The sequence below is a fragment of the Neopsephotus bourkii genome, unplaced genomic scaffold, assembly GCF_033783945.1.
Source record: "Neopsephotus bourkii isolate Nb327-2 ecotype Australia unplaced genomic scaffold, CSIRO-AGI_Nbou_v1 NB_1154, whole genome shotgun sequence".
Taxonomy (NCBI): Eukaryota; Metazoa; Chordata; class Aves; order Psittaciformes; family Psittacidae; genus Neopsephotus; species Neopsephotus bourkii.
Genome location: NW_026901640.1, coordinates 3,857,472 through 3,882,556, shown reverse-complemented (window position 1 = coordinate 3,882,556; position 25,085 = coordinate 3,857,472). Strand labels below are relative to the sequence as shown.

The following is a 25,085-nucleotide window of genomic DNA, read 5'->3' as shown; positions in this document are numbered from 1 at the left end:
CGCAACCTTAACAATTGATGAGTAATTTACAGCTGTGAGGGGGTGGTTTAGCTGTTGTGGCCCTTTCTCCTGTTTTAACCTGAAGAGCAATTATTGATGATGCTGACACTACGCACACTCCCTGCTGGGGAAGGGTGTTTAGTATCTCAGCACAGCCAATGGGTTTGCTTCCTTCCTTCTTCAGAGTGACACTCTGAAGTGTAACAGCCATGTGACATTGAAATGTCACTGTTTCCCTTCATATATGCCCAGTGGAAAGAAATGGAAGAGCAAGTCTGTGGGGTTTACTTCTGGAAAGTAAAATTTGGACATGTCAGGCTGTAGGTGTTTCCTCTTTAAATGTGTTACACAGCAGAGGGATTTCTGGTGGCACTGGTGAGATCAGTATAGGTGTGTGGGAATTGGTACCCGTTAATATGACAGCAGTGGGATGACCTTGTAATTTCATTTCCATCACTAGTTTTCAAAGCTGTGTAGTCAAGAATCTGACTCCTTCTTTTGATTCTGTATGTAGTTTATTTCCAGCTTAATGGCTGTTCCGCAAATCAAGCTTTAACAAACTCATCATCAGCAGAGCTGGGAATGTATCTTGCTCCTAAGGATCTTGGGCACCTGGTCATTATAGCCCATATCTTGTGTAGACATAGTGCAGAAATGCATAAAAGGTGCTTTTAGGTTCTTAAGGGAATTTCTGTGAACTGAGAGATGTTGTAAGTCTCCCCTCTATTCCTGGTTTTTGAGCTAGTCCTTCTCCAGGAATGATCGACACTCATGGATTAGTGGTGTTTAGTTTTGAAGATCTCTGGCTTTGAATGCTCATGAGCAAAGAGGTTTTGATGTGTTCAGCTTTGATGCTTACTTCCTGTTTTCCTCCCCTGAGATTCAGAACGATTGTCAAGTGCCCAATTTTTCACATATTTTAAAATTACTATTTCTCAGTTCAGCATTTCCTTAAATTTAAGACTTTTCTGGCTTTCCCGTTTGCTCGTGCAGATTTCTTTGAGACAAAGGCTAGGCAGGAATCTGGAAATAATATTATTAAGCTCAAGAAGGTACCAGAATGCGTGTGCTACTGAATGTGTGAACCACCAAAACATCTTAAAGTAACACTGTTAATTTCTGTAGGTTATTTACCCCTCTGTTGCCTCAGCACTGCAGTGAGCTATTGTTTGGAATAGAGTTTGGTCTAAACCCAGTACATCATTGTAATGGACATGGTTTTCATATGTGATGCTATTTGCCATGACAAAGTCCCTCTCGGAGCTGCTGCGGCACAGTTGCACCACCCTGTGCAGAGCGACACAGGGGTTCGAATGCTGAGGGAAATGTTCTTGCTTTTCATTTTTTCTGATGCCGCAAATGAGTTCCCCAAAGGCACAGGGGAATGTTTAAGTTAAAAAGACAAAACAGTGAGTTGCTTACTAATGAATGCTGATTATGGTGAGTTTGGCTTCCTTTTTTATGCACCAGAGTCCAGAATTTCCCTGCTGACATCCATTTCAGATGGTTAGCTAAACTGGTTTTGTTTCATCTTTGTAATGTATGCAAGAAAAAAAATCTCTCTTAATGACGCTCTTGGCCTTTCATTTGTGGTTTTTGTCTTCCCTAGAGATCGAGACAGTGAAGTTGGCCCGCTTAGTTTTCAGCAAGCTGCATGAGATCTGCAGCAACTGGGTGAAAGACTTTCCACTCCAGCCAAAGCCCCACCGCTACTATGAGACATCCATCCATGCCATCAAGAATATGCGCAGGAAGATGGAAGACAAACACGTCTGCATCCCAGACTTCAACATGCTCTTCAACCTTGAGGTAAGAAGAGATCGTGTAGAAGACAACTGCATGTGCTAAATGCAGTCTGCATTCTTGGGGAAACTAGGCAGTCATCTACTATGAAAATGAAATTCGTGCCTGGGATGGACATGAGGAGGATTGACAGGTGACAAACCTGGTCTTAAGTTAGTTCAGTCGGTATTCCAGAACCATAGTGGCAATACGATGTGCATTATCTACATAAGGTATATAGAATAAAAGAGCACTTTTAAAAGACTTCTGATGAAATGTTATCTAACTGAACAAAGTTTGTATCTGGGCCATCCTGACGATCCACTTATACAGTGGCTGAAGGACTGACTTGCCACTGTGCAGAAAGTAGCCCTGCTTTTGTGAGTGGCACCTGATGCATTGCAGTACCAAGTGATAAATAAAGGTAGGACCCTCTCTGTGGCTGAAGATGCCCAGGTGTAGAAGAGGACTGCTGATGGAAACAAGGAAGTGGTTCACCTTACAGTTCATCGCTGAAGACAGTTGCCTGCAGGGGTGGATCTGTACTGCTTTCTTTTGGGAGGAAAAAGCCAAGAGCAAGAATAAGGAAAGAAAGTAGGGAAAAAAAAAAATCAAAACCAAGCACAAAATTTAGAGGAAAACCACAAGAATCTAGCAACATTACTAGTTTGCTGGAACTAGGGCCAGACTTCCCTCTGTTAATTTCTTTATGTGACCATCAGTCAAACACTTAAGCCCACTCTTCCTTCAGATATAGAACTGGACACTAAAGGATGGCAGATAATGGCAATAATTTTACCTTTAGGATCAGCTTGCTGCATAATTGGTTCTTTATTACCTCCTGTCTCTTTAATAACCATCTTCTACCCCATCCACCTTCTTGTCGTAGGTGATATTAATGCAAACAGAGGTAGATGTTTCCTTTGCCTGTCAATTGCCAGCTTTCTTACTCCAATTTATGTAGGAGCCTATTACTTAAAAATTACAACATACAAATATTCTAGTAATCGAGATGGCTGTCAAGGTTGAATTGGCACTGAGAGTGGGTTGGTGTGTTCTGTGTATGAACAGGCACAGGAGTTGCTGTCTCTTGGTACAGCATTGTTTCTCTGAACAGATAAGGGCAGCTGAGAAAACTGACTTGAAGACGAGTGATTCTGCTGTATTCCATTTGTGAATGTAATCACAGTTACCTGATGAGAGAGTACATGGAGGGTTTAAAAGGAAAACCCAGGCATCTATGGTGATACGGATGAGATTAAAGAATGAAAGCAGAGGCTGGCTGGCTTCACATTTTACCTGTACTGGCATTTTATCCCAGGTGGTTTCCAGTCCTCGTGTAGGCTTCATGCAAACTGTATTGGATGTTCTTATCTCTCTCTGATTTTTGCAGTCACAAAACCTCCAGCACAAGTTGATGAGAGTAGCACTTTCTGTTTGAGCGAGTGAATTGTAACGAATGGGACATAAGGAGCACTGAGAGTGCTACACAGCTGGTTCCTGCAGGGCATCTCTTGCAGTTCACAGATAGAATTCATCAGCTGTAAGGTGGAAATTTCCCATTGATGCAAGTGAAGATGGTCTGAATAGTTTGATTTTCCAGTAGAAACTGTCTCTAAGTGCAGTTAAATAAGGATGCCACAGATCTCAAGTTCAAAAGTTTTAAGACAATATAGTTAGCTGTTTGCATTGCTTTTTCCTGAGTTGTTTTCTCAATGTATTTCCATTGACAGGACCAAGAGGAGCAAGCTTATTTTGCAGTGTTTGATGGTCACGGGGGAGTGGATGCTGCCATCTATGCCTCCATCCATCTCCATGTGAACATGGTCCATCAGGAGATGTTTCAGCATGACCCAGCAGAAGCACTGTGCCGAGCTTTCCGGGTGACCGATGAGCGCTTTGTCCAGAAGGCAGCCAGAGAGGTGACTGAGTTACCTGAGTGTATTAATCGATCAGTTTTGTCCTTGTAAGCGGTGGGCTCCAAGTGCTGTACTGAGCATAGCCCAGTGCTCAGAACAGAGCTGTCCATGCACACTCTGTGGTACCAGTGCCCACTGGTGGGCTTCTTCATGTTCCATAAAGATGTCAGCCTCCACTTCTCACAACCGCCAGTTCATTTAGAAGGATGCTGCTGAACATTCATGTGTTGAAATGCTAACTAGGTTTAGTCCTTGGGGTGTTTTTTCCTCCTCATCTCTACAACATACATTTTGGTTAGCTCCAGAATAAATGGATAACTGACTTCTAGGCCTCCTAAACTCATGCAAGGGCTGAGTTAAGTGCATGGAATTCAAGATGCTTACAAATAAACCTCCCTCCAAGTTCATTAACAGGTATATGTTAATGTCAGAAGATAGGAAAGTGGCACAGGAAGTCAAGTACAACAGGAGCACAGCAGAGCCCAGCTTCCAGAAAGCAATTCCAGTGCAAGGGAAGTCACAAGGCAAAAATCAAGCCCTGTTCCTCCGGGGGAACAGGCTGTGCACTGGAATATCAACATGTTTAGTCATTAAGCAAGGAAATGCCTTGAAATGGTTTTTTATTTACTTATTTAAAACTGGGGCCATTTTTTTTCACCCTCCCCAGAGTCTGCGATGTGGAACCACCGGGGTGGTGACGTTCATCCGAGGAAATATGCTGCATGTGGCTTGGCTCGGGGACTCCCAGGTTATGCTCGTAAGGAGAGGCCAAGCTGTGGAACTGATGAAACCCCACAAACCAGATCGGGAGGTGAGAACAACCTGTTCGAAATCCACCCGGGCAGTGTTTACCACTGAAGCTGACAGGTATCGGCTTTATGGGGGGTGCTGGGACACTGAGTGTTGCCTTATCAGTGTCTCCTGGAGCAGGAGGGAATACCTCAGTTATCCTGGTTTGTTTGGAAGTCGGTATGGATGTGTGTGCATCTCCTTTCTTCTCGTTTGTGCTGTGTTTGTGAAAACACCCAAATATTTATTGCAGTGTTCAGAGCCTGATGGCAGCACTACTAAGGGCTCTGTCCAAAACACTCTCTTACCTTGCCTTGCTGTAGGATGAGAAGAAGCGCATTGAGGCACTTGGTGGCTGTGTGGTCTGGTTTGGAGCCTGGAGGGTGAATGGGAGCCTCTCAGTCTCCAGAGCTATTGGTAAGAGTGGGCTTTAATTCCTTTTTGAGACTTGCTTTTCTTTTTAATTAAAGACTTTAATTTTCTAGTCAGATTGGAAATACAGCTGAAGGTAGACCTGTGAGCAATAACCTCTGCTTTCTTCCTCTACAGTTTGAGGGAATAAATCCAAATAATTGCTTTAACTTGGGTTAAGAGTGATTGGCTCCATGCTGTGTTAATAAAAGGGCTTCCAGATGCAGTGGCTGCAAACCCACGGTCTTACGTATCTGTGTGTTTTTCCACAGGGGATGCTGAGCACAAGCCATACATCTGTGGGGATGCAGACTCTGCCTCCACTGTACTAGATGGCTCTGAAGACTACCTCATTTTAGCCTGTGATGGTTTCTATGACACAGTCAATCCCGATGAGGCAGTCAAAGTGGTGGCTGACCATCTAAAGGAGAATAATGGCGACAGCAGCATGGTAGCACATAAATTAGTGGCATCTGCTCGAGATGCCGGTTCCAGCGACAACATTACTGTCATTGTGGTATTTCTCAGGGACATGAACGCAGCAGTCAATGTTAGCGAGGAGTCAGACTGGACAGAGAACTCTTTTCAAGGTGGGCAGGAAGACAACGGGGAAGATAAAGAAAACCATGGAGACTGCAAACGGCCGTGGCCCCAGCACCAGTGCTCGGCACCTGCAGATCTAGGGTATGAGGGACGGGTGGATTCTTTCACTGACAGAACTAGCTTAAGCATAGGGTCAAGCATCCTGTTTGACGATCAAAGCTATTTAGACCTGACAAAACCAGAAACTAGTACACCTCAGAGTGCCAAATGTCTGCCACCAATTCAAGTGTTTAGTCCCAGTATACCAAAGAGTGCAAATTTGATCGATGGCCTAAGAGTGAAGAATGAATCACCAGAGTGCACCACATCATCAATGTGTGGACAGAGCAGTCCCAGGGAGTATGACGCTCCTCTTAGTCTGGGTGCTACAGGGCCGAGCATCTACAGGGTGAAGGGCATATCCCCCATTTTCGTTGGGCTGGAAGATGAACTATTCAAGTCCTTGGGAAAACGAGCTGCGCTCTTTCGTTTCCGGCTCTGTAGCCGGAAGAGGCAACGAGGAGCCAGGCTCAAACCAAAGTTTCACACGCTGCTCTTGGCTCATGAGCCTCCCCACACAGATGGATCGAGTCTGTCCCTACCTGTCCAGGGCCGCAGGAGCGCAAGGGTGTGGGGCAGACACTCCCCATGCTGGAGGCTGGCTGGTCACAGAGCGCACAGTGAAAGCATGGTTTTGATGCGAAGACAAAGTCATTGTATACCAGAGTCATACCTTCATCAATGCTGTAAAATGTAACCATCCCCCTCGTGTTCCCCCATCAGACTCCCAAAGTAGACATTCCCAAAATAAAACTGGCATCATCAGAAAGCGAAAAAAGGTGGGCATTTCCCATCCCCTGCAAAGCTCAAACTATGTGTAAATACATCTAGGAATTAACAAATGTAGTTGTTTCAATAAAGTTTGCTGGTGGTGCCACCCTGAGCAATGCCGCAGCCACCAACCACCCGCACATGTGAGTATCTGACCACATTCACCGGTGGAAGCCAAACAGCTGGTTCACCTCATAGACACTGTTAGGGAACGACAGTCCTTACAAATGCGAGAGGTTGAACCTGCCTAAGATAATCTGTGGAGCAATATGTAAAGCAAGATTCTGGATTAGAACTGCCAATATTTTTTTGGAGTGGGGGGGAAGTTTCCGTAGAAGTCCAGGTGTGCGGGGTTGTTTTGTGTTCTGCTTTCTGTTTATTTCAGGCAAGCATTAAGATGAATTAGAAAGTTCTATCCACTTTTGCAGGTAGATGACTAAAAGCCATACAGGGTTTTACCAGGTAACTTAGGAATGGACAAACTGAGCTCCTGCTGCTCTGTTCTCAGACTCCAGTTGAGGTACAGACTCACAATTTACTTATTTTTGTTCATGTAACTTAGAGTGGAATATGAAGAAAATTGGGTTTTGTAGTTCTTAAAAACAATTCTTTCCTATGGCTAGAGGTTCGTATCTTTCCGGTGCTTTTAGTGGCATTTTTCTTGTTTGTCAGTTTAGGAAACTGTTCTCAACTGGTTTTCATTGAACATTGATTGTGCTTATTTCTTTGAGCCAACCTCTTTCCTCCGTAACTTCATCTCAGGTCTGAAAAGAAACCAATCTGTGGAGATGTTCAGTACAATATTACTGCCACTCAACCAGTCAAACCAGAGAACTGCTGGTGTGAGATAATGAGCAATCTGATGAGCTGTTTGGTTTCTAGGTAGCAAAGGCATAATTTAATATGAAGTTGCAGCTGGAAGGATGGTAGCGTCCTGCGTCTCTGAGCAGCATCACTGCTGCAGTGTGGTGGTTTCTAGTGTGTGTAGGAATGGATGCCAGTCTGCCAGAGCAGTCACAGACATGTGGAAACGCTGTGGGTGCAGAAGAGCAGGGGCTGCACCTGGGATTTTGTGGAGCGAGTAAAACTCAATGGCCAGCCAGAGCTCTGCTTTGGTGAAACCTGGGTTCAGAAAGGGAAGTGAGCAGTGTTACTTACCACACTGGAAAACGCATGGTACCTGCCAGCTTATCCCTACTGTTGAGGTGATGCTGAACCCATGGGGGAGCAGTTAACTGGGATGTAAGTAAGCAGACGATTCTCATCAGCTCCACTAAATACATACCTGTTGCTGTTCTTCGTTACAGTAAAATATTTGGAAGGGTATGAATAAAGTCAGTCTTCATAGGCACTTACTGTACAACTCTCATCATTTTAGCAGTAACAATTTAATAACAGTACTTAGCTAGAATTTGCAAAGTATTTTAGTATTAAGTAGTCAGGAGATTATTCAACACGACAAGATGGCAAGGCTTGAGTTCTGCCACTTTCTGCTGCTCCTGCCTTTGCTGCACTATTTGAAAAGCAATCTGAGGAACAGTGAAAGGCTTTGTGAGTAACCAGGAGTTGGAGTGTGGCTTTAGATTCCTTTGATCTTTTTCAGGCTTTTTGTTTTTAATCTTACAGGATCATTGGCTCTTATCCGTCATCTTACTAAGCCTTAGCTGTTGTCGCCGTTCTCTTCAGCTGCAGCGTATGTTCCAATTCAGATTTACTGAGGAAATTTGAGAACTCATGAGATGATAAAATATGCAACTCTGGGGCATCTCTGCGGTGCCTTTGTTTCAAATTCTTCACAGTAATAATGACGCATTGAAAGTCCATCTTACTGTCGTGTTTCAGAGAGGAAGGTGGTGTAAGTGCAATTCTGTGTGTGAGTAAATGAGAATGAAGAGCTGTGATAGATGATAAAAACTTCTTCCCAGTCTGCAGAAGCGGTTGACGAGTGCTCGATTGCATGTGTGCTGTTTTGGGGAAGGATTTAGCTTTTTAGGTGTGGATTCATAAGTGATAATTCTGCCACTCATACCATTTACCTTGCTAGGAGAAAAAAATTCTGCCATCATAGTTCCAGTGTGGTCAGGTTAAAACATTGTATAGGTAGCAAGTGTTCATTTCTTCACTAAACGCATATTTATAGAGTAGATAGGAACCATTTGTAAGGTAAGTCCTTTAAAGTTCTATACTATTACAAGTAGTGGTTATTGGTCTGATATATGCTGCTCTTGATTCTACCCACTAGACAAAAAGCAGTGCTTTGTGAAATGCAGTGTTTTCTCTTAATGCCACTGGTGATTGATAGGAAGTAGTTCTCTTCAGTTCAGACTCCTGTGCCCTTACTTGCTGCTTGCTAACGTAAGCAATAATCCCTCTCTAACAGTATCTAAGTGTTCTGTATCTCGTACTTTGATTGTCTATCTGGTGACAATGTAAAGATACTAGGCTAATATAAAAGCATCCAATTGTATTTATTAACTGTTGCTACTGAGATTCAGTCTGTGACCTGTGTTTTGTATTTTTATTGTGTATCGTAGTGGTGGTGAAATTTGTATAACAAATCTTTCCAATAAAGAGCTGAAGTATCCCTGTTCTGCGTTAAGACAACCCACATCAGTTTCAGTTTACGTGTTAACCCTGTGTGCAGAACTAGGAGGTAGGGAGTGAAAACATCATTTTTTGTGTTGGTTTTTGTGAACTTGGGGTGGTTTTGAGAAGGAGGCTCCAGGCTGTTTGTCTGAAGTTGCTCAAAACTTGCTCATAAGCTCTTCACTGTGAGTCCTGGTGGGATTTGTGCAGTCCCCTCTCTGGTTGTTCCGTGTGCACACTTCTGGAAGGTGCAGCTTTGGGGTGTCTGTACTGCAGGGACGGGGCACCCTTATCCCACCGTGGTTTGCACTAACGGTGGGTGGAAACACATGTATAGAACTTTTCTTTACCTGGAAGTGCCATCAATTGTCCTTGCCAGTTAAAACCATTCAGTAGGGGGTTGAGATTGCATTGCAGCACCCAAGGACAATGTCAAAGCAGACTTTACCTTACGCCACATTTATAGTGGTGCATCGGTGAGAAACATGTCCTATGGGCAGATGAGGTGTAATGGGTTCTGTGTTCATAGACACAGCTGCTGTAGTTCAGAGCCAGCCTCATGAAATCCTCCCCACCGTGGCAGTGTTCTGCAGGAAAAAGCAAATGAGAAAGATTGGTCTAAATTAGGGACTGTTTTAGCACAATTTACTCACTGGGCACTAGTCACATAAACAAAGCCATTGAAGGGGATACTCCAGCTTTGATCATGCCTATAACTTAGGGCGATCTTTCTTTAATTCATATCCTCTTTGCAACAGGAACAAAACTTTCTACCCTTGTATCATGTGCAATAACGAAGCATTAACACAACCTTTGACTTAAAATGTTCCTGGCCTTTCCCTGCCCTCGCCCATCAGGCACTCACACTGTACTTGCCAGCAGTAAAGCTAAAATCCTCTCCTTTAGGGTCTAGTACAACCCTTGGGGTCCAATACAACTCCTGTATCACTTGTGCGCTGTGGTTTCCTCACCTGGGCCAGGAACAGGGTGCAGGACCAAGCTCACACCATACACCAAGCACTCCCGCCGGCGGTTGTGACACGGGGGCTTGTGTTGACCTCTCTGTATTACCATGTTCATGACAATAATGTGTTCTTGATGCAGTGAATAAACTAAAGCAAACCGTTTCCCAGTGTTGGGACTTCCCTCCGTGGTCTTGTTCTACAGTCCACCTATTAGTTTCAACCATGTATTAGTCATCCATATTTTATTTATGAAGATGTTTATACAGGAAAAACTGTTCAAGTTTTACCAATATCTTAATAAAACAGTAATTTAAACCACACTTCAGATAGTCTGTTTATTTAAGAGCTAACAGAGATAGCAACCACCCTCTGACTTAAACATCTTTCCCGTGGTGAAAGCAGCTTACCTCTGTGTGGCACGTACCAGAACTGGACAACAGTGGTTGTGTCAGCTGGCACCATGGTACCTGTGGTGTTATCACATGGGGCCTGTCATAGCCCAGCTCTGAGCTGTTCTGAAGGGAAGGAAGGGGCAGTTACAGCAAATCAGGTAACTGAGTCCTCCAAGCCTCTTTTCCTCAGCTCTTGCTAAAAAGCCAGTGCTGCGTAAGATTATTTTCCATAACATAAGCAAAGTGTGGCAGTTCCAGCTCCTTCCCTGGACCCCAGCACCAGAGTGGGGCACATGCCCCATCAAACCACTTCCTTCACCATAGGCCTCTCATTAAAGCAAAGCACCTGTGAGTGGTGACAAAGCAGAGCATCATGATTACTGCTAATTGAGCTGTGTGTAATCAACACAGCCCTGTACAACACCGAACACTCCTGATGCACTACCACAGGGCACAGCCTGTCACAGGCCACCCTCAGCACTTGGCCACCAGAGCAAGTGGTGCCTGAGGTGGCTCAGGGCTGCGCCTCCCCCTAGCTATGAAACACAAAACTACATTTGTGTGAAAGCCATGGCTCCTCTGCAGTTAATATTTGAGTATAGGAGGTTCTAGAACATCACAGCCTTACAAATCCCAGGTGGGTTTAAGCACTTTTCATTGAGCAATTCGGGAAAAGGGTGACCAGCTCATGACAGGCAAGTGTTCTCCTTGGAGAAGGTCAAGGCAGCAGCATTCTACTCACTGACATGCTCTACCGCGGTACTTATACACAAACACCTCAAACATCACATCATATTTCAACATTCATTTTATTAACAAAGTGCAAACAGTTTGAAACTAGGAGTTGTACAGCACTTACTTACACTGTGGAACACTCAGACAGGAACACTGGTACAGCCAGCAGAGACATGGACAAGAACGGTGACAGTTACTCATGCTTTGTCACTGACCAGGCATTTGGCTTTCACCATAGCATCACACATAGTTTAGCAGCTCAGAACACAACACGCTGTGGCAGAGGGTGGTGGTGGGTTCAGGTGGTCCACGTCATGACTGAGGAAAACAGCAGCTGCTTCACCCCAACTCCATCCATCCCATCTGCCAGCTTCAGCAGCCTTGCACAACCCACTCACACCATTTTAACTGAGGACAGTCACATACTCACGGTTGGCCCAGCAACGCCACAGGGCAGCAGCAGCCTGAAATGGGGCTTCAGCACCTCTGGGGCACCTTTTAAGAGCATGTGAGCTGACAGAGCCAGCAGGAATGCAGACATTAGTGTAAGACCTCCAAAGGTCACTTCACCCCAGTAACTGGGTTAAGACAACTGTAGAAGAACCACATGAGGGTGCTGGACAGAACGCAGTGTGCTCACAGCCACGAATAACAGCCTTGGGCTAAGCTCCAGCGAATCAACGCCCCTCTTCCCAAGGACATGAGCCACAGGTCTTCAGGCCCTGAACGTGTTCTCTACCTGCTCCAAAGAGAATCAGCTGTCAGTGAAACCGACATGTAAAGGACAGTTTTAGGGCTTCAAGCAAGGTCTTATGAACCAAAACTTCACGCCAGGTACTTAAATCCAGTCAAGAGTCTTCTACTGACATTACACTGCAGTGCAAACCCAGCCAGCCCTCCCATGGCACTGCACAGTGGCTACAGACTGCCTTGAAAAGCAACATAGCCCTGGGGAAGCCAGGAAAGAGCCCCAGCACCTGCCTGTCCATCACCAGTGAGGTGAACCTGCCCCTCATCACTGCAAACCTGAGATGCAGTACAGGGAAGGAGCAACCCCAGGGCTACCACCACCTTGCAGGCCAAGCAGCTACCCTTACCTGGTGCTGTCTTCTCCAGTAGCAAAGCTGAGATCATCAGGACCGGCTTGGTCACCCTCTGGGAATGCTGCACACTGCTCCGATGCTGAAACCAAAGAACCAGCATCCATTACCAGAAGAGCAACTGGAACAGAGCAAATGAACGTTCTGCTACTGGCAGAGTCTGCTGTGTGGTACTTCATCCCCAGTATACTGGCACACAATGCACTTGACACTGAGTTAAAACTGCCCCAGGGGCTTTTATTTAAGATAGCTCTAAGTCAAGCACAGATATGAACAATGTTGTGATTCTTTCCCATGAGCTGGGGTTTTAGTGCCTGCTGCAGACACACAGAAAAGCAGCAAACTCCAATTACAGAGGCAAGTTGTTTGGCCATGCTGCTACTGCACCGTGGGATGCTTATTCAACCAGAAGCCAACCTCATCCAGCATCAGCTGTCACCTCACAACTTTTAATTTGATCAGAAGGTTAAAGCTTTTCAAAGCATGAGATGAGTTTTGGAAACTACACTGAAGTGCTCAAAGCACATTCCTGCCAAGGAAGATGCAAATCCACATCTAGGGCAGCAGTTACCTCCCTGAAAAGAGCTGACATATAGCACCTGTCCTAGTGTGCAGGGAGTTGCAAGCCAGAAGAACAGGAGCTCTGGGTTTTCCAGCACCTCCCTGACTTCTCAGGGACAGAAAGATCTGTTTATTAGGATCCCAAGAGAGGAGTTCCAGATCTCCCTGGCACTTGCTTGAGTATTGATACCCTAACAGCACCTTCAGCAGCCTCTGCTCTGGCAGCATCCAGCACGGCAGCAGCAGAGGTGGGCTCCCCAGTCACTCCTACCTTCACTGGAGGACTGGACTGAGAAGGCCTGGTTAAACCCCGCTGAGGCAGAGGCACCATCTTCCTGCTCTTCATTTTCTGTGTCACATTCAATGTCGCTGTCACTGCTCATTCCTGGTAGGAGATGAAGGACATGCTTCTGACATACCCCAGCTGTGAAAAAACCCAAAAAGACCCACAAGCCAAAAATGATGGCAGCAAGACCAATGTGACTGAAGTGTTCAATGTTTTCACATGTGAGAGCAACGAGTATCAAATCCCAAGAGCTGGCAGGAGAACAAGAGAAGGAGCACGTTCAGAGCCAGATACATTTACCAAAACACTAAGGGACTGAACAGAACACCAGGTACCAGCTTTGGGAATGCCCTCATTCTGCTGTTTGGCACAAGAGGAGGAGTTTCAGCATGTCACCAGCTGAGGCAGGATTGGTTGCCTGCAGCCCCTTCCTGCCTGAGCTGTGCTCCACTGCCAGCTGCTCTGCTCACCTCTCCAATGAGGACAGAAAATAAAAGTAGCTTTCCCCCCCCCCCCGAATCCTACAATGGATGGGTTGGAAGGGACCTTTAAGCTCATCCAGTTCCAAACCCCTGCCATAAGCAGGAACACCTTCCACTAGAGCAGGTCTTTAACAGTTCAGAGGTAGCATGACCCATGGAGCAGGTGTACCCACACACCACACCTTTCAAGCAGCAATAGTCTGCTCAAGTCTCAGGCAGAAAAAAACCCTGGTTTCCCTACAAAAAGAACCACAGTAGTTAATAATCAAGGTGGTTTCTTTTGTTTTGCCAAACATTGAGCAGGCACTGGCAGAGGTGAACATGCTCCTTTTTGCAGTTTGGTGGGAGATGGAAGGGGTTTGCTCTGCTCTTTCACTTCTTAAGAGTTGATACTCATTGCTAAGAAAAAGCAAGTAAAGTGAATTGAGATACCAGCTCTACCGTAGTTTCTCCTCTGAAAGGAAATAAAAAAAAAAGTAAAGTTTGTTTCCTGGGGTTTTTAACAATGAAGTATTTCAGTTCTTAAAACATTTTCCTATTAGGTTCTCTGCTATAATAGCAGAGCTGCGGGAGCGCATCACGATCACACTGCAGTGACTAAGAGCAGAAATTCAGTTTTGTCACTGAGAGACCTTCTGTAAATGCCAACTCCTACACAATATTGCACACTGCAGCTAGAGATGGATGCTGGCACCTTAATATAGGCTTTGCGCTACAATTCAGTCATTGAAATTCAAATTAGTGCAGGGGTGGAAGGCAGCAGAGTTTTAGCAAGATAAGAAAAACTCTCCTGTGTGGACTTTCAAAAAAGAAAAAAAATGCAATAATATTTTTTCCAGCATGGAAAGGATGCAGGAAGGGAGGGGGAAAAGTTTCCTCCAAGTCTCTAAGGAAACTGGCTTACGTACCACAGCACCCGACACGAATGAAGTGTTGGAGAGATTCTAGTGCAGACGTGGAGGTAGTTACCAACGTGTTGTCCCTGACGGCAGCAGGCTTAAAAGCCAAGGTCACTGACTGCTATTTTAATTAGATAAGAAATTGTTTTCAAGGCCGTGCAACTGAACACCAAAGCAAAGACCTGGAGCCCTATTAAGAGGTATGAAAAGCAAGTAGGAGTCCAGAGAAACAGATGGCCCCATGCAATGGCACCGAGTCTTTGCCTGCTGCACTGTCCCATTGCCATTTCTCCCCAGACAGAGGTGACACAGAGATATTCACTCCTCATTCAGATTCACACTATAACTGCCAATTGTTACAGCAAAGGTCAACTGCCATGAAAACACACTTTGGGTTTGATGGAGGGGTTTTTTTCTTCCACTTTTCCTTTCCCCTTCCAACCATGCCTATTACAGAAATGGGTCATCCCAGACTGGTGTGTTGTCAAACTACATTTGCCCTCTACAACATTTAATTTACCTTCTTCTTCTGGCCCTGCAGAAGCCCCCTCAGAAAGGACAGCCTGTAGGTCACCCGTGTCAGAGCTGCTCTCCAGACCACCTGACTGGGCTCCTTCTGTACAACACCCTTTAGAAGTTGACCTTAATGGAGAATTGAGGAGAAGTAGAAAAACTCATGTTAGAGATTCAGCTTTAATCCTTCTAGTCCCACTTCTAGTTTTACTCATTGTTTAACTTTCTTGCATACCCACTTAAACTTCCAGCTTGGATTGATGCAGAAATATTTAACATCTTCACAAAATAAACCTGGAAAAGTTTACAAATATTTCCCAAAAATTGTGATTCCAGGTATTCAGAAAAAAAACCCAAACCCCTGAATACTCCCATGGCACTTTGCTTTGTCAGCCAACAGAGAGTTGTTATGAAATTGCTGAAAAACTAGAGTCAAAGTGAAAAATACCATCTTAACCGAAAAAAACGTAAGTTGTAGATTTCAGTTAGAGGATATTTTGCAAGGAATAGTGGGAATACGGATGGGCCTGCCTTCCCAATCTGAGTGTCAGACCGCATCCACAGCTGATCGAAATTAAATAAAATAAAATATAAAATAAAATTACTTGTGAACTAGTTATTAAACTAAAAATTGATACCCAGAGGGAACAGCAGCAACCAAATAAACTTCAAAGGAATTTCTCTTCCATGCTACAAGCACCTGGGTTTAGTTGATTGGTGTCTTTCTTCCTAGATCAAGGAAAGGTGGGTGAGGAGATAACAAGAGGAAAAGAGAACAAATACTTACCCTAGAGCACCAACTTTCCTCGTCTTCTCTACAGCAGCTAAGCCATTTAAGCCAGAAACTCCCATATCAGAATCTGAACCATCACAAGTCCTCTCCTCTGTCTTTGGCAGTGACTCGGGAACACTGCTGTTAGCCAGGGCCCTGGCAGAATGGTGCCGACCACTCAACTTGGAGCTCCCTACGCCACCTGAGAAAAGGGGAAAACTGAGCATCTCGAGCCTTATTTCAAGAAGCTGAACACCCAGCTGTTTCACAGCACCAGCTTGGTTCCAAACACATGTAGACACAAGCACACCTGCCCCACCCTCATGCTTAAAACCTTACAGTTTCAAGTGAACATACGGGCAACACAAACCATCTGGTATACCCACTCTCTCATCACACAGAGCTTTTGTTTCAGCCACCATTTCTGATGGGAGACTATAGACGAATCCTTCCCCACATTGTGTAATTAAAACTTATCTTCTATTTATCTTCTAGTAACAGACACTCTCCTCACTGTCATTTTCCCCAGCTATGAGTGTGAAGTTGCAGCCTTTCAAGCCTTGGACAAGGGTGAAACTGTGTGCACAGGTTATAATTACACCATCTAAATGACTCTCTGGCATTTTTCAGTTTCCCACCCAAGCCTTCTTTATCCATTTAGCATTGTAGGAAAACAACTTTGGTACTCCACTCCTCCTCAGAACACTTAAAAGGGGCAAAACACAAGTCCTGTGTTAGATATTTCACTACCACTCAAGGAAGGGCACCTTAAAACTCAGAGGCCACAGTATCAATACTCTTTCTCACATGTATGTGGGGTTTTCTTGAATTCCCTTTAAGGCAAATAAAAATTTAAACATGGGTCAGTACTTTTGATCTATGATTCTCACTATAGTTAGTTCCTGAAACATCTTCAGAGATCAGTACTTGTTAACACACATATTTAGGTTCTGCAAGTCATCTGCGAGGTTCTCTTTCATAGATCAGCTACCAAACGTACAATATCATTAACTATATTCGAGAAAGGATCCAGCCAAGTCTCAGGGAAACATCAGCTGCCAAGTAAGACTTCTTGAAAAGCTTTTGTACGTGAGATGCTGAGATGCCCCCCATCTCACAAAGAAAGATGCTTACCTTCAGAAGTTTGAATGTCTCCCTTTAAGCGAAGACTGCTATCCACACAGTCCATAGCTCTCCGTAAAGACAGGCTGCCTGCTGCTCCAGAGCGAATAGTCTTGGGTGAGTTACTTTTCTTACTTGCAGCTGCAAAAATATGTTCAGATGTGACAAGTGTTCAGTCAGAGTGCTGCAGCACTCTGCCTTTCTGCTTAAGTCAAGTTAAGCTTCATTTTAGTCTCTATGCTTATTAACTCCCAGTCTTGCACAAAACTCATTCCTCATCTTTCCTGTCAAAGACATGAGCTAGAGGGAAGCTTGGCTAGTTATAGATGTGACCAAGACTATACAAAGTAATGTTCACTTGCCTTACACCAAGATGCCCTTAAGAAAGCCACTATCCAGATTCTTTCAGTCATCATGATGAGAGTGCAAAGGATTAAGGGGAGCCCAAACCATCCCTTCAGCTCTTAAATTCAAAGTAGAGGGTAACAAAGGACCTTGAAAGCAAGAGTGAGAGACAGGTTATGGGACTCTCAGAGTTTACCACTTCCTAAATGAACCGTTCTTGGAGCACATGATACTGTGGATCCTGCCACAGAAACTCCTCCAGGTAGAGGAACAGAGCAACGCTAACTGGAACAGCAAATCCAAGTTCTGCAGTCACCCCTTGGAGGTGTGGGATCCAGGCTTCAAAACCAGAAGACTGCTCCTGTTTTACAGAGCACCACAAGCCTAATCCTCTCCTCCTACCCGGTGCCTTAATAACTTTTGAGGAATGAGGCAACTGCTAAAGAAAGAGGTGGCATTAAAAACCACACAACAAACAAAAGCTAGCACTTCCATTATAGTGGGCTGAGCCTTCCACATCTTATTGATGGCAGAGTTCAGGGCTCCAAACTTTAACTTTCAGAGAAGAAATTCTCTGCTCTGTGGGACTGACGAAATACAGAACAGATATTTGCTGGAGCTGCAAAAGCTGTTTTGCAGGTCAGTACTAAAAGGGATGGAGAGAAATAGAACTGTTCTATCAGTTCTTTAGTCTGCTTGTGTGTATAATGTACTTGTTACTCATCTTGGGTCCAAAATGATTCAAGTAATAACTTGAATCAAAACTCAGAAGGCTGCAAAATCATCTCTCCCAGACAACAGGGAAGTTGAGAGAGAATTAACAGCCAGTGCTTTTATTCAGGATCATAAGCAGCAGAGTACTTGCATAGCCTTCATGCTGGCATCCAAAAAATTCCAAACTGGCTTACCAGCTCTGCCACCAAGACCCAGTGACAGGACCTGAACAGAGAGGGCCTTCTCTGAAAGAGGTTACCTGTCAAAAGGCAAAGCCTTTCCAGGGGAGCCTTGGCAAGATTTCAAGTTATTAAAGTATAACAGATCTGGAATGTTTTAATTTTATTCACTGGCAAGCATCAGGAAACATCCTCAAGTTCCTAGATGGGCCAGATACAGAGCAGCAGTCAACAGGAAATGACCTTCAGGTAGGATCAATTCAATACAGGATTAAACTTCAGAACTCTGAAGTTTACTAAGAAGTTTACTCTCACTGCATTAGGTGTGTTACTGGCTGTGGAGAAAAAGCTTTGGTGCTTTTATCAAGAAAGGCTGAAGCCAGCTTCAGTAACATTCACTGAAATGTTTACTAAAAATGTTTAGTAAAATTACATTACTAACATTTACTGAAAGTAAGGCAGTGCAAGTTTTAGGCTTCTGTATTCTTATAGCTGAACTTGAGCATGAGTAACTATAAGAAGTCTATTTCAGATGCCTGGATATATAAAACCACCTATACAACCAACATTGTAAGGGTGACATTTAATGCACTTACAATTCCTTATGTAACAACTGGTAACTGAAGACTTTGTCAGTAGCTCCATTCCTATTTCTTGCAGCTTGCTGCAGCTTTCCGTTCCACAGGCAGCTAAAGCGCCCTGCTCAATGGAGAAGAAGGTGGGCTGCCCATCACACGAGCCAGGGTTGCTGCTTCTCACTTCTGACAGCTGGTTTTTCACATCAGACATTTTGCTTCGAACTTCAGCCATCTGCGTTTTGAGCCTTTTCAGCATCTTCAAGTCAGGGGGCACGCGCCACATCGCCTGGTGTCTCCGCTGGTCTCGATCTTTTAGAGAATAGGATGATGCTTTACCAAAGGAAATTTAACACAACAGGTAAGTAATGTTGTCAAATAAACACAGACAGTTATTTCTAGCAGCTGTAAGAATTCTACCTTTTGCCCCGCTATAAAAATGAGGGACAGACATTCTTGCACCATTGCGCACTGCACAACTACCAGCCCAGGTTTCCATTCCCTGCCTCTCATAGAAGAAGACACCAGAACATGCTGGCTGGAAGAAGCAAGGCTTCCAATACTAATGCATGAATTTGGATGACAACCCAGCTGCTCCTCTATGTTGCCAGACCAGCTTCAGTTCACAAGCCTGGATGCCAGTCAAATTTGTTACACGTTTCTGTAACATTTGCTGAATGCCTATCTAAGGTTCTCATACCACCAACACAAGACCCCATTAACATAGAGAACTCACAGAAATGTGCAACTGGGCAAGGAATCCCCTTAAGTACCTAACACCAGAAGATCAGGTTGAGCAGCTAATACCCAAGTAAGCCTGTGTGCTGCTCAGCCAGAATTAGATCACATTTGATGTTTATTTGAACCATTATGAATTCTGTGTTTCACTGCAAATTCAGCTGTTCAAGCCATAAAGCCAAGTGGCTCTTGAAAACCCTCACCTTAGGAGGTGAAGTCTGTCAAAATCCAAATGTAGTAGCAGCTTTCCTTTAGTTGACTGACCTGAATAAGCTCTGGGAACAGTCAAACCTTAAGGGAACCTCAGCAAAACTGACAATTTCATCAGTGCAGTGAGTAGCTGAAGTTGACAAGGAAGCCATTTAATACAACAGACCTTAATCTTGCTCAAGCAGGACAGCATCAAATGCAACGCCCACGCCTAAGGTCCTTTTGTCTCAGCCTTTTTCCAGCCAGAACAGAACTGAGACTTAGGGTTCATGTGCTGCCTCCCCTTTTTGTACTCACAGAAGGGACTTCCGTGTTTGGAAGCATGGGTTATGTTCAGCTGAAAACTCATGTGACTGTTTACATGGCAACATTTTAAAAGCTAATCACAAAGGAACAAATAATTTGAGCCAGCTTTTAGATTCACTATCAGCAATGTCATCGCTGCAGCCAAAGCAAGAGTTTGGAGCAAATGGACCATTATTATTTCTCTTCTGTTCTATCAAGTCACCAAACGGTTGTTTCAGAATAACCTGAAATAAAATGTTGTGGTAGTGGGCCAGCTACATTCAAGTAAGTGTTAATCATGATAAATGTATCACTGAGGTTTGATCTAATTTTAATTCTTCGCTAGTAAGCAGCCTTCAGCAACAGCCAGGGGTGCTGGAATTGACAGCTAACTGCTTTTGCTGCACATGAAGTTAATCGTTCTTTTGGTTGAATGGTCTTAACTGTACCACAGACTCTCTTCCGAGTCTTCAATTATTTAAATACCATCACTGTTTTTGGCTCCCAATAGTTTGATCCATGTTTCTTCCACATGTGCTTTTCCAGCTTCATTACCACACACATTTTTCCTAGTTTGGGTCTAAATGCCTTTTTCATATGAAAGCAAATTCCAGGATTTACTTCTTATCAGTATAAATTGCTCTTCGTACTCTCAGCCACCAAGTGTACAAACTCTGTGAGGCGAGAGGTGTTAACTACTTCCGCAGCTGACAGCCATTTTGTGCTGTTTTGTCTCTCAGCGCTAACCCCTTCTAGAAAAGGACCTTTCGTTCATCTCCCACATTTGCAGTCAAAGAAGCTGCATGAACTGCATCTCTACAAGGTTGCTAAACGAAACAGCCAAGGGTTCAGTCACATTCCTCAAGGAAAGATGAGAAGGCCCTTCCCGATACACACTTCTGTTTCCAGTTGAGTCACCCTGTGTTCTCAAGCTGAGGTCAACCATTAAGGCAAAGAACATGTGAGGAGGCAGCAGGATGCAGCATTCTGATGAGCCCAGATAAGGATATGGAAGTGTAGCTTTCCATGAAAAGGGCTGCCTGTCATCCCTTTTTTACTCCCTCCTCAAATCTGCTTCTAACTCTGGGACTGCCTTGCCAGAGACACTTCCAGGTTGGAATTAAATCAGAATGTGTATCAGATGTACAGTTACCTCTATTCTGCAGAAGAGAGGGAGGTGGACGTGGCTGAAGGCCCCAGAGGTTTTCCATTCCACTTCTATCTTTCAGATCCAGCAAGTGGATTAAAATTAAGGGATCTATATCTAGTAAAGTGCTACTGGCTGTTGAGCCTAGGGCACTTCCTCCCCGCCTTGAAGGTCTTCCACTTGCACTGATGTAGCTGTGGCTAGTACCTAAGGAAGAGTTATAGAGAAAGAGTGTGTATACACAGGACACAGGTGACACATTAGCTCCTGTACACTTCATACCCTTTATGCAACTCTCTTCATAGATAGACTGGTAAACAAATCAATACAAAGAGCATTTATTCTGCTGACAGTACTTGCACTCAGACTTGAAAACAGCACAAGCAGGTAAATGCAAGAGGCTCAAGTGAAGAGACTGTGCCAGCTTTCACAAATGCTGTTAAAAATTACTTTCTAAAACCTCCTAAATGAATGCTGTTTCTACTGTGCTCCTGCTCTACACTGTGCTCCTGCTCTAACAGCCAGCCTTTCAGAAGGTAATAGGCATGTCCCTCAGCTTTCTAGCTCACAAGAAATTTTCAAGTACCTTCAAAACAGCAGCTAAAAGCAGCACAGTTAAGGAACTGGGTCTTTCAAACACTCCCACAGCAGCACAAACATCACTGCCAGTGAACACCACTTCCAATATCTTTGCTATAAACAAATACACTCCATATACACATATTTCTTTCAGAATCTTACCAACCTATGGCTAATTTGGGCTATAATCATCTCTAGGCTTCAAGTAATCTTAGAGCACCTTTTCATTACTGCATTTACAATGTATTTCTGCTTGACTTCTAAGGATTCTTCATTTAATTCCCTCCACATCCTTCAAGTTTTACAGTGCACTAAAACCCATGTGAACGTGTCACACATTCAGAGGCATCAGTACAAACTGTTCATCAGGCTACTTTTGATCAGAATGGAAGGGGTTTCAAGATGCAGAAAAACCTCCCTCTAAACTTATGCATAATTTTTTAAACAAGCACATTCAGAAGATTTCTCCCCCTTTCTCTATTGAGCCAATGAAACATTTCTGCTACACTGCAATAATCAGTATGAACCACATGATGCAGCATTTCCAAAAATAGAAATGCCTGCAGAACACGCAGCTTGGCGTCACTTCCAAGAACAGAAGAGGAATCCAGCAGCATTTTGCATATATGGGAATTCTGAAGGCTGTTTTTCATACCTGATGCTCCAGGACTAGCAGCAGCCGCTGCATCCTCCATGAGATCGCCTTCTTCCAACTCCATATTGCTGCTATATTCCACGTCATTTTCTCCAGACCTTAGATGACAGGGTGGAAAAAAAGAAATAATAATTACTCACCTTTTTCAGCTCTTCTTAGACATTATGGCACATACCTTGAAAACATTAAACACAGTAAATAGTATTTTCTGCATCCCAAGCTACGTAAACTGAACAAATAAAAACAAAGGGTGACTGACTTGCTATCCAAGAGTCCAAAAGTGCCGTACATATCTAAACTGTAAAACATGATCCTGCAAACTTCTATATTTGTACGTATTACAACACATTCGTGTGCTTTAATGAAGATTTTAGGATCTGACATAATCTCAGCTAAGAACCTTAAATTTTCTAGTTTAACTGCCCTCATTATCACTCTCCTACTACTACAACGCTTCCTAATACCAAACCTCTCTTTCGTTACAGTGAAGAACCAGATTCCTTAATAGTGTTTTGGGAAAGAACCTTCACAGACTATCACTTGTCAAACAGAACACAACACTAAACAAAATATTAAGAGATCAGAAAGATGGTAACAAACTGATCAAAAATTCCAGTGTTTAATGTTAACTCTACCAGCTCATGTTGTTTGCAGATTAGGAAACAGCCTTCACATCACACTGGAGTCTACCCACACCCTTTGCTACAGCAAATCCATCAGTTTCCATTGGAATTAGGATTAACCTGTCAGACAAGGTGGTGATTTGAAAGGCTTTAGGTTACTTACATAGTTTCTTCATCAATATCATTTTCTTCAGTGTTACTAGTTGCTGTTGAACTAGCTGAAGAGCTGCTGCCATCAAGGTGGTTTACCTCATCTTCTCCAGCAAGATCTATATCCAAGTCACCATCAGAGAGCTCATGCTACCGGAAAAACAGAACAAACCAAAAGCTACTAAGAGGAACCCTGTCCCCAGAGCATCACACAGGAATTAGGAGGGTCTCAAAGCCCAGTAAAAGCTGGTAAAACCCAGGGAAACTGGACTTTTCAGCTGGAAAACTGAAACTTGGAAACTTTTTTGTGGTGGGATCAATTAGATCTGCTTTGGCATCTCTCTCGTGTCATCTCTCGCTGCTAGCTGTTGAGCGTGTTGTCTCCTAATTCCACACAGAGGATAATAAAATCTAATTCACAATTCATAAGTTCACCTACGTCTCTACTGCTACCCTATCACAAGAAGCTACACATAAACAAAGAGCCAGGAAAAAGACAACTCCTACATTAAAGTCTTCATGCTGGATCTTCTCTTCCTCCTCTTCCTTGCTATCGCGCACTAATCCTGGAGCAGCAACATTCTCAAGCAGTGCTTCAGTGCTTTGTCCAGATTTCTTTGATCTCGATTCTGGACCATCATAATTCTGGGGACTCAGATGAGTGTCTGGAGGTGAAATGCCTCGTGATTTCTGGGTCCGGGAAAGTTCAATGGCAAGCCTCTGAAATATCAGAAAGATACACATTAGAAGGATATACAGAAAAGGCAACAATGGAGCATCAAATCAAGTAAGTTTGTTGACTTGCATATATATTATTTTAATAACACCCAATATCAAACTACCAATAGCAACCCAAATAAACACAACTGTCAAATGTGAACACTGAAACCTAAACCAGCTAATTACTCATAAGTAAAAGGTGATTTTTACAGTAGTATAGATGCCACTTACTTCTTTAAGGTTATTTATTTGTTGGATATAACTTGTCTGAGCAGCTTCTAACTGAGCAATGTACCAGTGTTGATCTCGGCACTTTTGGAAGAAGGTTGGTGAGCGCACCTGAAACCTTCAAAGGAACATTTGAAAAGGGATTTTTAAGGGTTTTTTCCTTAATTTTGTTTTTTTTTTGTGCCCCCACAAAATCCTAAAAGCCCTACATAAAAATATTACCCAACCTGAAATCCAGTGATAAAACAAACTTAACAATGTCCTTCCATACTCAGTACCCTGAGCACACTGAATGGCAACAGGAAGTATTTTCAAGGGCAGTTATACAAGAGGTATTGATCTTCACAAACCAACACTAACAACATTAACACACTACAAAGCATTTAGCAGGAGCAAGAGTAGGACTGTACAGAGAGGATTTGAAGTAGATGGATAAAGCTTCCGTATTTTGTCTTAACACTGCAACTGCCATTGACAGCATTAGTTCTCTTAAATTACAGACTTCCTTTATTCCCAAAGATCTCCTATGATCAATACAACTGTTTCTGAAAAGGGGGAGAAAACAGCCTTTTCCTTTAAATCAATTCGCTACAGATCCCTAACCCAGGCTTCTTAGTGCCAAGCATAGCTACTTCTCAAAAGAAAGAGATATAGTTTCCACAACTCCCTTCAGCACATTCTCTTTAAAGCTTATGACACTCAAACCCATTTATGGCAAAACATGTCACAATTATTTTAAATTCAATTCCTTAATTATTTCCTATTTCAGCTGCAGGTGTGGTACTTTGTGAAATGATAGCAGTAAAGAGCCCCGCTAAGTTGCCTTCCTTACCTTAGGATCACAGTGTCATTTTGCCTGTTTAAATAGCCTTCATTGGCTAGCAAGTCCAAACGAAAGAATCTGTTGTAACCCCAGCATTCTCCAACTTCAAAATCAGAGGCAAACTCTCGAATTATGTTTTTGGTGGGATCGTTGGTGGACTGGTGAACCATTTCTACACGGTACTCATACCTACACCGGGGAAAATCACAGTTATTAATACCAAAATAAAGACACTGGAACTGCTGGATGCATCAAGTTTAACAGAACCATGCTTTCTGGGAGGCTCACAGGCCCAGCTGAAGACGTGGTGTGGTCTGCCAATTTTACTGAACACTTATATAAACAGTACAGCAGGGGATAAAAGTAGTAATAGTGAGAATGGTAAAC

General features: G+C 43.6%; 2 protein-coding genes across 5 annotated transcripts in view; one reads left to right on the top strand and one right to left on the bottom strand.

The window, feature by feature from the left end:
- The window catches only part of PPM1E (protein phosphatase, Mg2+/Mn2+ dependent 1E), a 67,529-nt gene extending 57,344 nt beyond the window's left edge, over nt 1-10,185 (top strand). The window contains exons 3-7 of the mRNA XM_061363571.1: nt 1,610-1,809; nt 3,516-3,704; nt 4,369-4,512; nt 4,814-4,907; nt 5,174-10,185. Coding sequence (XP_061219555.1) covers nt 1,610-1,809; nt 3,516-3,704; nt 4,369-4,512; nt 4,814-4,907; nt 5,174-6,240 — 1,694 coding nt within the window. The 3' untranslated portion in view covers nt 6,241-10,185. The remainder of the gene's footprint in view (nt 1-1,609; nt 1,810-3,515; nt 3,705-4,368; nt 4,513-4,813; nt 4,908-5,173) is intronic.
- Nucleotides 10,186-11,047: 862 nt separating this feature from the next.
- The window catches only part of TRIM37 (tripartite motif containing 37), a 28,362-nt gene continuing 14,324 nt past the window's right edge, over nt 11,048-25,085 (bottom strand). The window contains exons 13-26 of one of the 4 annotated variants that reach the window (XR_009726954.1): nt 24,708-24,887; nt 23,879-23,993; nt 23,435-23,647; nt 22,941-23,077; nt 22,155-22,252; nt 20,927-21,127; nt 18,562-18,873; nt 16,740-16,868; nt 15,621-15,807; nt 14,841-14,962; nt 14,330-14,438; nt 12,925-13,038; nt 12,090-12,174; nt 11,048-11,731 (exon numbers count right to left, since the gene is read on the bottom strand). Coding sequence is in view for 3 of the 4 variants with exons in the window: in XM_061363568.1 (XP_061219552.1) it covers nt 12,086-12,174; nt 12,925-13,077; nt 14,841-14,962; nt 15,621-15,807; nt 16,740-16,868; nt 18,562-18,873; nt 20,927-21,127; nt 22,155-22,252; nt 22,941-23,077; nt 23,435-23,647; nt 23,879-23,993; nt 24,708-24,887 (1,936 nt within the window). In the remaining variant the exon portion in view is untranslated. Of the gene's footprint in view, nt 11,732-12,085; nt 12,175-12,924; nt 13,078-13,520; nt 14,963-15,620; nt 15,808-16,739; nt 16,869-18,561; nt 18,874-20,926; nt 21,128-22,154; nt 22,253-22,940; nt 23,078-23,434; nt 23,648-23,878; nt 23,994-24,707; nt 24,888-25,085 lie in introns of those variants that run through there. The other 3 variants (XM_061363568.1, XM_061363567.1, XM_061363566.1) reach the window with 3 other exon arrangements.